The 13,456-nt window shown below is 35.6% G+C and overlaps 1 protein-coding gene across 1 annotated transcript; it reads left to right on the top strand.

Annotated features, from left to right (window-relative positions):
• Positions 1-10,560: 10,560 nt before the first annotated feature.
• On the top strand, positions 10,561-11,496 carry LOC128659332 (olfactory receptor 2B6-like). The gene has a single exon (XM_053712999.1). It carries the CDS (start codon positions 10,561-10,563, stop codon positions 11,494-11,496), a length of 936 nt encoding a protein of 311 aa, XP_053568974.1.
• Positions 11,497-13,456: the final 1,960 nt, after the last annotated feature.

Here is a 13,456-nt window from a genome sequence, read left to right as displayed (position 1 = left end):
AAAATGTTAAACAAGGCAAGCATCCATACTCAAGCTGCATACTGCATTTTCTAACATTGAAAGCCCTACACAAACAGCGCTCAACAGGCTGCACAGTGGCAGCGTGTAACCAAAGTGGAAGCGCAAGATGCGTCATCAGGTCTAACCAGCTGGGTAAACAACCAAACAGCTGATCCAGCTGATCATACGCTGTCACTGTGAAAAGAAAAGGAAGATCATAAACGAGGGTAGATAGATGAGCATACACTAGTCCCATGACAATAAGGCACCAACTTAACATACAGCCTCACACAGATATACAAGAGAAACAAAGGACTGCTAAACAGAAAATGAACAGTGAAAGAGATGCCTCCTCATACCTTCACAAATTTTCAACAAATTATTAACAGGCTTGCATCCATACTCGAGCATCATAATCCAATTGCTAACACTGAAAGCCCTGAACAAGCGGCGCTCAGCAGAGAGCTCATTAAGCCTACTAAACATATATACACACAGCTGAACATCAAAGCATGTGATTATATGACATAAATAAATAATAAAACTTATGGCTCGCGGACTCCCCCAAAAAAAGGGGATCATTTGGACAGGCTCATTAAAGAAAACAATGCCAATCAAGCTTAGAGTTCAATCCATGAGGCTGTATAGTATTCAATCGATATGTCCATTTTGCTTCATCTGAAGGAGGATCTTGTCCCTATCACCACCCCTTCTCAGAGGTGGGACATGGTCAATTAGGACAAAGCGAAGGTCCGTTGGATTATGGCCCGCCTCATGAAAATGTCTTGCAACGGGTTGTTCACTTTTATGATTCTTAATTGCAGCTCTGATGGCTGATCAATGGTTCGCCATCCTTGTACGGGCATCATCAGATGTTTTGCCCACATAGAAAATGGCACAGCTGCAACTTAACAGATAAACAACATATTTCATTGTGCAGGTCAATCAGTGACTTATGGTGTATTTTTTATTTTTAAAATGTGGCCCCTGGAAGCATAGAATTGCAGGTGGTGCATCCTGTGCATTGATAACATCCCAACTTTTTTGGTTGAAGCCAGGTAGTCTCCTGATAACAGTGGCTGGGGTCTGTCTCCATGAGGAGATCCCTCAAACTGGTATTCCTTTTGTAGCCGACACTTGGTGGTGCCCAATTGGACAATTGCAAATTAGGATCACCTTGCAAAATGTGCCAATGATGACGAAGACTCTTCCTGGTCAATCTGGAGTCAGGGGAGTATTTAGTGACAAAGGTCATACGTGGAGTGATGGACTCGTCCTTCTTCAGATGTGTAGAACTAGACTCAATGCTTTTTTCTCTTGCATGTCTGATACTCCTTTGCTGATAACCCATGTCAAAGAACTTCTTACTCATCGCTTCAAGTTGTAGTGATTGATTATGACTGTCACTGTTGTTCCTAATTACTCTTGTCAGTTGGGCTTGGGGAATGGCCTGTAGTAGTGCCCTAGGATGGCAACTAGTGGCGTGGAGAAGTGAATTCCTGTCTGTAGGTTTGTGATATAAAGTGGTACCGAGTTTGTTACCAACTTTGTAGATTTGTAAATCCAAAAAGTCCACAGATTCATGTTGGTATGTAGTTTTAAACTTCACAGGACTATCCAATTGGTTCAGAGTTGTGAACCATTCAGTAAGGTCTTGTTCGGACATAGTCCAAATCATGAACAGGTCGTCTATATATCTTTTGTAAAATGCTACCTCTGTCTTCTGGTATATCCTCATAGTTGTGCACTCATACTGTTCCATGTAGAGGTTGGCCATGGATGGGGCTACATTAGAGCCCATAGCCGTGCCCATGATTTGTTGATAGAAAGATTTCTCAAAGCGAAAATAATTGAGGGTAAGGCTCAGATCTAATAACTCTATTAGGTAGTCCAAAGGTGGACCTACAAATGGATATTTGTGTAGGGTGTCACGGACACATCTCTTGCTATCCTCATGCGGTATGATGGTGTAAAGGCTTGTTAGGTCTGCAGTGACAAGTAGCCAGTAGTCTTCAATCAATAGTGGTTGCAATATAAATTAAAGTGCTAGAGGAGCGCCTAATGTGTGGTAAGGCAAAGGAATTAATAACTTATTTTAACCAATTTAAACGTATTAAAACATATATTTAGAACATTTATTATATACAAAAAAAATCATGGATCCATGCTATACATAAAAACAATGTTAAAATTTATACAATGATTATACAGTACAAAATGTGATGTAATTGATCAAACCTTTGATCACAAATAGCAAGAATCTTGCAAATGGTAGAGAATCAGTTATATGGTACCAAAATTAATGAGAGATAGTTCATCGGTGATGTTAAAATCTATGTAACACCTTGAGGGTGAAGGGATCAAAAATGAAAAGAAAAAAAGGGAAAAAAGGGGAAAAAAGGGGTAAAAAATGGATAAAAACAAATTGAGTGGACTATTGTGGTGTGTGACAACTAAAAAGTGTGTGGCGAAATTATATGTTAATGAATAAAAATGTAAAAAAATGTGAAAAAATGTGTAAAAAAAAGTGTATGTGAAAAAGCAAAACACAAAAAAACGGAAACCAAAAAATAATAAAAAATGTAAAAATTTAAAAAATTAGGAAAAAAGTAGTAATCCTATAATTGATGAAATCGTAAACCAAATCTTAAGTGTGGTTATCCTGGAATTGTTAATGTATTGAGAGTGTCTTGTGAATTCCTAGTGATAAAAAATAAAAGAAGAAGGTTGTTTGGTGGGGATCCGGAGTTATCCAATGTATCTCTTAGTTTGTTATTTCTCAATTCCTGTAAATTAAAAGCAACAACAACATAGCACAGTAATGCTTTAAACAAGTGTGAATAATTAGAAATAAGCTCACCATAATTTGTCAATGCGTTTCGGCCCTATATTGGGCCTTTCTCAAGACTAGCTGTGCTATGTTGTTGTTGCTTTTTATTTACAGGAATTGAGAAATAACAAACTAAGAGATACATTGGATAACTCCGGATCTCCACCAAACAACCTTCTTCTTTTATTTTTTATCACTAGGAATTCACAAGACACTCTCAACACATTAACAATTCCAGGATAACCACACTTAAGAATTGGTTTACAATTTCATCAATTATAGGATTACTACTTTTTTTACTAATTTTTTAAATTTTTAAATTTTTTCTTATTTTTTGGTTTCCGTTTTTTTGTGTTTTGCTTTTTCACGTACACTTTTTTTTACACATTTTTTCACATTTTTTTTACATTTTTATTCATTAACATATAATTTTGCCACACACTTTTTAGTTGTCACACACCACAATAGTCCACTCAATTTGTTTTTATCCATTTTTTACCCCTTTTTTCCCCTTTTTCACTTTTTTTCTTTTCTTTTTTTGATCCCTTCACCCTCAAGGTGTTACATAGATTTTAACATCACCAATGAACTATATCTCATTAATTCTGGTATCATATAACTGATTCTCTACCATTTGGAAGATTCATGTTATTTGTGATGAAAGGTTTGATCAATTACATCACATTTTGTACTGTATAATCATTGTATAAATTTTAACATTGTTTTTATGTATAGCATGGATCCATGATTTTTTTTTTATATAATAAATGTTTCTATTTCCACATATTTGGGTAAGCTAGGGACCCTTAGCCTTTAGGATCAATAGGAATTAAATAACGTCTAGCGCTGAGAGATAAATTTTTTTCTAGTGGTTGCAATATATCCAATAGTTGTGATGAATCCCTTAAAAAGGATGTCATTTGCCTCTCACACGGTTGGAGATAGTAATCAACATAGATTGCCAATTTGGATGTGCAGAAGCCCCTAGCAGAGACGATTGGTCATCCTGGGGGATGTTCAATGTCCTTATGTACTTTAGGCAAGGTGTACAAAATAGGGCAAACAGGATGTAAGACTTTCAAAAAGGCAACCGTATCTGCATCGATCCATCCATTGCAGTGTCCTCTTTCAATTTAAATAGAGATCAGGTTTTGAAAAGTTTGGGCTGGATCCACTGTTAACTTGTTATATGTGTTGGTGTCCTGAAGTTGTCCCATTATCTCATGTTTATAATCACTGTAGTTTTGAACAACCAGCCCTGCCTTTGTCCGCTGTCCTGATGATGATCTCAGGATCATTAGCAAAGGATTTGATAGCATCTCTTTCATCTTGAGACAAATTGTGACGGAACTTGGTCATAGAGCTGTTATTCAATTCTTGTGTGACCAAACGCATGTAGGTTTTGATACTGGGGTTAGGACTGGTGGGATCAAAGGTGCTTGGCCTTTTTTAACAGTGTTGGCATACTATAATTGTCTTGGTCTTTAAAATGATGTTTTAACCGTAGCAGTCTTTGAAACTTTTGACAGTCAATGTAAATAACAAAAGGATCAGCCCTGCGTGTGGGAACAAAATTCAAGCCTTTATTGAGGAGTTTGAGTTCTGATTCAGATAAGTCCCGATCACTGATATTCAGAACCAGACCTGGGTTTTCGACACCAGATGTCATCACCTCGGTGGCACAGGTGGTTTTGCTGTGCTAACCACCCCTCCGTGGGTGTGGCCTCTTCCTCGTATACTTTGGCCTGAGCGGGTAGTCACCACTTAAAAAAAATGTTGGTCCCCTGTCAGATAACCAGTTGTACCTTCAGTACCTTGTAGTGTATCAGAATCCAATCCAGAACTGCTTTCAACAGTCTGGAATGATCTTTTGGTGTATTGACATTGGCATCTCTGTCTCCTAGGGCCATAGTTTCTCCTATTATACCCACCTGTGAGCCATCGATAGACCCTCTTTTCTTTGTGATCCTCACACACAATCGTTAGCTTCTGGTTCTTAAATTGGATTAATTCATCCTTATATTGTTTTACCTGTGAGTTTAATTTATCAAGCCAAGGTGCAGTAGTGTCGGTAGTCATAACCTCTAGTTTTTTGTCTTCAAGGTCCTTGACCTCACCTTTAATTTTTTCTAGCAGTGATCTCACTTCATCCGTAACAAGTAGGATAAGATCCAGACTAAATTTATTTAGAATGGCACACCATCTTCTACAGAATTCGGTGTTTGTGCGTCCAATAGTAGGTAGATTTCTGATACGAAACCCTCTTGGGTTAAGTTTTCTCCTGTAATATATAAATATATATATATAAATATATATATATATATACTAGGAGACATATGTTAGACATTCACTTAAACATTGTAGAATGCTATATACTATGGGCTAGATTACAAGTTGCACTGTAACTTGCGCGCATATTACAAGTTAAAAGTTTGCTCAAGCGTAAACTAAAGTTGCCCATGAAGGTTTTGTGTGAATGAAAACCTAGCAAAAATGGTAAGAGTAAAAAAAATGTGCACCAAACAAAACATAAATACATTAGAATAAGGTGTTACACTTACATATACACTATTTGATAAAAATTGTTCATATAAATATGATTTAAAACATTTAGGAGGGTTAAAAGGTATATGGTATTTAACAAGGTATTTGAATGGAGAGGTCTATATTGTGTGTAAGTGTGTATATATATATATATATATATATATATATATATATATATATACAGTATATAGCTGCACCAAGCCTGACAGGGGGAGACAGACCCCCCTCCCCGGGGGATGCACGTGTGTATTGCTGTGGTATTTTCCACCATCATTATTTTCATTCTTTTCATCATCCTTGTGCAAACGGAATTAACAGCCAAACCATTGGCACATATTGTGACTTTCATTGTTTGCTTCAAGAGGCATTCACTTCACTCATCCTTCGTTGTTGCAAGAAGTTATTCTCAGTCTCTTCATGCGAATTATTCAACATTGTTTAAAGACTTTTTACTTATAAGCACAAACAACGGTTTGTGTTTCAAATAAAGAAAACTGTTTTTATCATACACTTGCATCTGAGTTTTTATCAATTATATAAGGAAACTACCATACTCCAGAGAGGAGAAGCACACAAGTGTTTCTTTAAGAAACCACAGTACACTCCAAAATAGAACGGATTTACTCTACAGCACACAGATGAAATTCCTAACTGAAAGTTAAAGACACCATACTCCACAGAGGAGAAGAATATCCCAAAGGCACCAAAAGAAAGAAATACCGTACTTCAAAAAAGTACCATACTCCAATAGGTCACCAAGGGACAAACACCTTTAACACAGACAGGGATTTATTCCCCCCAATGCTCCTCACATACCTCACATGTTTGAGGTCCAAAAAGGTGAGCATCATTCTTACTTTTTGTACTATATTGTGTACTAGTATAGTCATACTGCACCATAATGTTTGAAATGAAAATACTTTCACATATTTAAACATGCATATGTATATATGTGTGCTTACACAGAAGGGACTTTACAAATGCAGACCGAAGTGTCGGGTATGCGAGTATATCACAGTATCCAATATATTTAAATCAGAGGTCACTGGAGAAACTTTTCCCATCAACAGCTGTTTGAAATGCACTACGACCTATGTAATTTACTTTCTTACCTGTAAACTTTGTCACCTACAATATGTAGGTCTCACTACAAATGAGGTCAAGGTTTGTATTAGAAACCATTTGTCCACTATACAAGCGGGAGAAGCTAGTACTCCTCTAGTCAGACATTTTGCACGCTGTCATGACAAAAGTATTAACTCCTTGAGATGGCGGGCCATAGAAAGGGTAACATGGGAGAGGGAGATGTATTGGATTTCCAGGCTTCAGACAAGGGTCCCCACCGGTCTGAATTCTGAATACGATTTGATCTATTTTTGGAAGTAGTATATCTCCTTACATTCTTTCTTCTTTTTTCTACTATTTATTGTCAAATCATAAAAATTTGTTTTATCACCCTTAAATCTCCCTTTTCCGCAGAAAACACACATATATGTCTTTACACCCACCATCTTTAGGTCCAACCTTCACATATGGTTATATGCTGATTTAATTTCAGCAGACATGATCACATATACTTTTTTACTTATTTATTTATTCATGTCATACTAGGTACTAGTTTATACTTTCATAACATATTGATTATTATTGTTTTTCAACCTTATAATTTAGAACTTTTACTATTTTATTATAATAGTTTGTCTTATCTACTAAAGAATTGCATTTCAAACGACATTAGTATATGAATGCTTAGCACATGACATTTAAACTGTGACATACATGTGTGGGCAACAGTCTGTAAATGTTTGCTCTGGGGTTATAGACTAACATCTATATAGGCCATGCATTCTGTTTTGAAGCATATGAGATTATAGCTACCGGAGATGTTTGTGATTTAGGAGCATAATTAATTAGTTAATGAGTGAATAAATGAATAAGTATGCACATATGTTGTGCATATTAGCCTATGTAACCAGTTCTGTATCTTGTCCCATTTTCAACATTTTTTAATGTATTGAATGTTTTCGATGTCTCCATTCCTACCCTGTTGATATTACATTAAGTTTAGTAAGATGTGAATGTAATAAGAAAGGGATACATGTTATACTATGACATCATTTTGCCCTTTTAAATTTGTATCCTATCAGATTTAACCTGCAAACTTAAATAGGTTTTACACACAGCTATGATTATGACCTGAGGGTCGAAACATGTCAGCCGTTCAGTGCAAGTGATTGTCGTTTCTCCTGTAACCCATGGATGTTGTGGGCATTTTATTCTTGGAAAGAAATAAAGTATGGAACTTTTAAACTAACCGTCTTCTGCACACTGCCTCTTTCTTTTATAAATATATATATATATATATATATACATATATATATATATATATATATATATATATATACAGAGAGAAGTGCACTGGTTCAATACCATTGTTAGCCTGTTCTATGGCGATTTACCACCTGGGTGCAGCTTTTTAGCCCAGTAATGCTTTTCACAGAGTAGAACTTTCCTGTAGTATATCAGTCTGATACCACCTATTACGGTCAGTCCAGCGCCGAAATACCAGGCAATTCCACTCTGAACAAGGAACACAGCAACCCCAGATGATCGTTTCGTTCTTCATTGGGCCTCGTCAGTGAGCTGTAGCCATATTCCTCTAAGAACACTGAGTCCACATCTGGTTGCCCCTTTTTCCCATAGGGAAACTAAATACACACAGAGAGAAGTACACTCACAGGAAAGAACAACTGGCTCAATACCATTTTTATATTTATGCAAATTGCTCTTGGGTCTTCCTAAGAGTAATGGGGGAAACCAGACGTGGACTCCTTGCACACATGCCCTTAGAGAAATGCAATTGCACCTCACTGACGAGGCCCACAGAAGGCCGAAATGATCGTCTGGGGTTGTTGTTTCTCTTGTTCAGAGAATAATTGCCTGGTATTTCAGCACTGGACTGTCATTGGGCACGGTTAGACTGATATGCTACAGTATATTTTTTTCTCTGTTGAAAGGCATAGTGTGCTAAAAGTGTATGCACCCTGAGTGGCACTGAAATGAACAGGCATGGACGTTATACTAGCTTTTGTTCTGTCTCAGCTGAGTGCGTCTCTCTCTCTCTCTCTTTTTATATTTATGCAAATTGCTCTTGGGTCTCCCTAAGAGTAATAGGAGAAACCAGACGTGGACTCCTTGCACACTTGCCCTTAGAGAGATGCAACTGCACCTCACTGACGAGGCCCACAGAAGGCTGAAACAATTGTCTGGGGTTGTTGTTTCTCTTGCTCAGAGAAGAATTGCCTGGTATTTTGGCTCTGTACTGTCATTGGGCAGGGTCAGACTGATATGCTACAGGATATTTTTTCTCTGTGAAAAAGCATAGTGTGCTATAAGAGTATGCACCCTGAGTGGCACTGAAAATTAACAGGCATGGAAGTTATTCTAGCTTTTGCTCAGTCTCAGCTGATTGCGTCTCTCTCTCTTTATATATATATATATATAAATATATATATATATATATTACAAAATAATAATTATATATATATATATATATTATTTTTTTTATTAAATAAATAGAACATTTTCTTCTATGTGAAGAACAATGGAATGTAAAATATTCATAATTCATGTCGGGTATAGCACACTTGGTTAAATACGGTCAGGTTAGCGTGAGAGCGATAGGGTTTTTTTTCTTATTTGCGTGCTCCTTTGAAGTCTATGGGAAAAGTTAGTGCAGTTGAGATATTTGAAGTCCAACATTTAGCGCACATCAGCTTTCGCTTGCACACAAACACTTTACTTTCCATTTGTAATGTGCTATACCGTGTGTTAAAAGTTTACTTCTGGCAGTGTTTGCTTGTGAGCAAAATTGCTAAAGAGTGTTCATCTTATAAACTGGCCCACTGTGTTTAACTGTGTTTTTACTGTAATTATTTTACATTCCAATAGTCTTAACTTAGACAAAAATATCCTTTGTATTTTTAATATTTATGTGAAGAACATTGGAATGTAAAATATTTATAACTACTTTTAAGTTTAGTGTTCAGTAGTAGGGGCGCAGGTTCAGTAGCATTTCTTTATCAAACGAGGGGATTCCTCTCCAACTTCCACTGATCAGACTCCTCAGCTTCACTAGGAGTAAGAAACTTCCATGATTTACATATACACTGTCATTCCAGGTGTCAGCAATGCCAAATAGGAAAAAACAACAGTCCTTCTTTCATAGGAACAGTGTTTTATTATAAAAACAGCTAAACGCGTTTCAACGCACACAGGCGTCTTTTTCAAGAGCAAATAAAAATATAAAATCTGAAAGTGCTTGCAAATCAGCTGACATGTTGCTGACACTACTGGTTTAAATACAAAATCACATTGTTCCAAGTTCCGGTATACTGGACGATGGACTCACAATTTATCACATTTTATCCTCTCATAGAGACATATTAAATCCCTAATAGAAATTTGACTTTGGAAATTGGGATTATGGTATGCCATTTTTGGAGAAACCTGATTGGTTGCCACAAACCATGTAATCGGACGCAAACAAAGACACTCGAAAAAGAGAGATTTAAACAAGCGTTCTTTTGATTGGAGATGAAACAACATGTGACAACTTCCAACTGCGAACCTATTTGGGAACTCATACCAAAGGGGCTACCTGAATGAGAACTTGTTCCAAAACTACGAATGATTTGATAATTTGACATTTTTAGGGGTTTTGTGAATGGGTATTTGATTCATTTCCAACCAATGGGAAAACAACAAAATTGTAAGACGTAGATTAATAAGAAAAGGCATAATTATTTTGATTTTCAGCAATATGTCATAATATTTTCAATGTTTGGAAATTGATTATTTCTTTTAGGGTTTCTTTATGTCTATATTGTATTTATCCCAAGGGGAGTACCTAAATCTGATTACTTTCTGTTTTTTGTTCTGCCATACAGTCTGTTTTGTTATAACACTCTTCGGACATCTGTATCATGCTATTTGCAATATTTAATTTAGTTCTGTAGATCTAATGCGGTGTTGGGTTTGCATGCAAGCAATAAGTGTTAGTTTTTTTCTCTTCAACACACTCCATTTAAGCACAATAGTAAAGAGTAAAATTATTATTTAGCATGCCACTTGTAATCTAGCCCTATGTGCATTCTTAATAGTAATGTTATTCTTTTGTTTTTAGAATGGCGTGGAAAAATGAGACCTTGGTGACAGAATTTATCCTTCTTGGACTCTCCAGCAATGCCAGGACACAAATTGTCCTTTTTGTAGTCTTCTTGCTTATCTACTTAGTTATATTAATAGGTAACTTTCTAATTATTATTGTCTCTATATCAGATAAAAATCTTCAGACCCCTATGTATTTTTTCCTTACAAACCTCTCTTTTCTGGACATCTGCTATTCATCATCTATTGTTCCAAGAATGCTAAGAGACTTATTGTCACTAAAGAAAATAATATCATTTCAAGAATGTGCGGCACAAATGTACATTTCTCTGTCATTAGGGGAGACTGAATGTATTCTGCTGGCTATAATGGCTTACGATCGATATGCAGCTATATGTTATCCTTTACATTACACCACAATTATTAATCGATCCGTCTGCATCAAGATTGCAAGTGGCACATGGATATGTGGATTCCTGCTCTCTATTTCCCATGTAGCACTTACTTTGAATGTAAAAATGTGTGGAGAAAATAAAATAAAACACTTTTTGTGTGAAGTTCCAGGAGTACTAGCACTGGGTTGTGGTGATGTTAGTGTCATTGAATCAGTTATCTTTCTAGTTGGTGTAGTAATACTTATGATACCAGTTACTTTTATCATTATTTCTTATATCATAATTGTTTCAGCTATTTTAAAAATTAGTTCCACAGATGGAAAGCAAAAGGCCTTATCAACTTGTGGGTCCCACATGATGGTTGTGACATTATTCTATGGCACAGCTATGGCTATTTATATGAAACCCAGAACAAGTTCTTCACCAGATGCTGACATGATGATTGCTGTTTTTTACACCATAATAACACCCATGCTGAATCCCCTGATTTATACTCTTAGGAACAAAGAGGTTAAAACAGCCTTGAAAAGGGTCAGAATTAAGGAAATAGTATTTTGACAAATGTAAACCTTTTTCTTTTAACCCCTTAATGACCACAATGTACCCTGTATGTCACTGGTCGTTAAGGGTTTTTTCAGGACATAATAGCACAAATCTAGCAAGAACACGCTATTAATGCCCTCCCTCCAGCAGGCTTTGTGGAATAGAGCAGTCACAACGCTGGTGGCAAGACCGTGCTATAAAACAATCAAGTCCCAAAAAAAGGCCAGTGACATATAGGGTACGTCGCTGGTCCTTAAGGGGTTAAGACTATAACAATTTCTGTTTAGAAAGCAGGACAATGGGTTGGATTATGTTCCATCTGAAAAAAGTTTAGTACAGAATTGAAAAAATGCCAGGAAACTACAATAAATACATTTGTGGAAAGAAAGTCAATTAATTTTTCATTCTGAAAACATTCCAGCACAATATTGATATGGCAGATGGAGATGCAATTGATAATTTAATCTATAATTGTGTTGCAATTTCTAATAATGGTTACTGTTACTATGACAATAATACTAACAGGATAATAAAATATTTTAAACTTTGCTTACATATTATAAGTCTCATTTTGTAAATGTATATGACACGTTTCATAAGCTATGATGAAGTAATGCATTTTTCTAAAATATGGAATTTAAGTTGATACTGATATCCCAAAATATGGCCACACCAATGCATTAGAAGAGCTAATATCTAAATTAATAAGACTACTTGAAAAAATTAACAACAAATAAACATAGATTTTGAAGGCACATTAGAACCTTGGATTCAACAAGTCTGCTCAATTTTCTATAAAGTGTAAGCTTAATTAGTAGGATAGCATTAAGCTTATCTCAGTCCCCCCACAGTTTTTGTATTTGCCACCTCTAACAGAAATTTATTCCATGACTTAATTACCTTTTCTATGAAGAAGCACTTATGCAAATTACTCAGTTTACAAAGCCCCATCAATTCTTTTCACTAGATAAATGGATAGGGATACTATCTGAGATAAAGGCAATGTAAATTTTGAAGTGGATATAAAATAAGATCTTAGAAGGTTGGGTTTAAACCCAAGATTTAGGAAGCTGGGATAAGTAACATAACAGGCACATCTAGTTAAACAAAAACGAAAAACTGTAAGAAATAGGCATGGAATCAATAAGCATGTTTTTTGTAGACCTTCAAGAAAGAAAAATATACTTGGGTAAAATAAAAATAAAATATGACAGCTAATTAATTGGATATTGATAATGACTAACTAATTTATTTTCAAGCAGGTTTTTCAAAACTAATTAACCAAACTCATTTTAATTATTTCTAAATTGGTTTTATAATAAACATTTAAATTAAATACTTAACAGCAGTAATAAATGTGTATTTTAATATCTGTATTTGAGTTGTGTTCAGGTTTTATAATGTGATAGTGTGATCTGAGTAAAAGTTTAATTAAGATAGTATAATATATTTAATCTGGTTCATTGGAATGTGAACAGGGCATTCATGTGAGCGTGAAGCATTTCAAAATTGGTTTTCATGAGGAAAATATTATTGAATATAAAAAGTCCAAAGCTCCTCAGAAAATATGCAAAACAAATGTGTTTTTTTTTTATTGGTTGGAGTTTTCATTAAAATATCCCTGTGTAAAGGAAATCTGGAGTAGAGGAATAGAACCAAGTGAATTTGCTTTAAAGGGATACACAAACATGTATGAGATAGTGCTGAGGGTACAAAAGTAACTTAATTACAAATAGAAAACAAAAAACAGATAACATATAAAAGTAGTCAAAATGATGTTAAAAGTTGCATGCAGAGAAATCAGGTATTTTGATGCTGTATAGCTTGATAAGTATATTCTGTTGACTGTAAGTCACTTTGTGCTCTGAAAGCTGATGATCTACCCCCTCCTAAGCCACCTTCTTCTGAACTCATTATACCCAGCATTGCCTCCTCCTGGATCAACAACCTCATCTGAAAAGTAAATGTACCATCT

Source organism: Bombina bombina, chromosome 1, assembly GCF_027579735.1.
Source record: "Bombina bombina isolate aBomBom1 chromosome 1, aBomBom1.pri, whole genome shotgun sequence".
NCBI classification, from domain to species: domain Eukaryota; kingdom Metazoa; phylum Chordata; class Amphibia; order Anura; family Bombinatoridae; genus Bombina; species Bombina bombina.
This window is presented reverse-complemented; position numbering and strand designations above follow the sequence as displayed.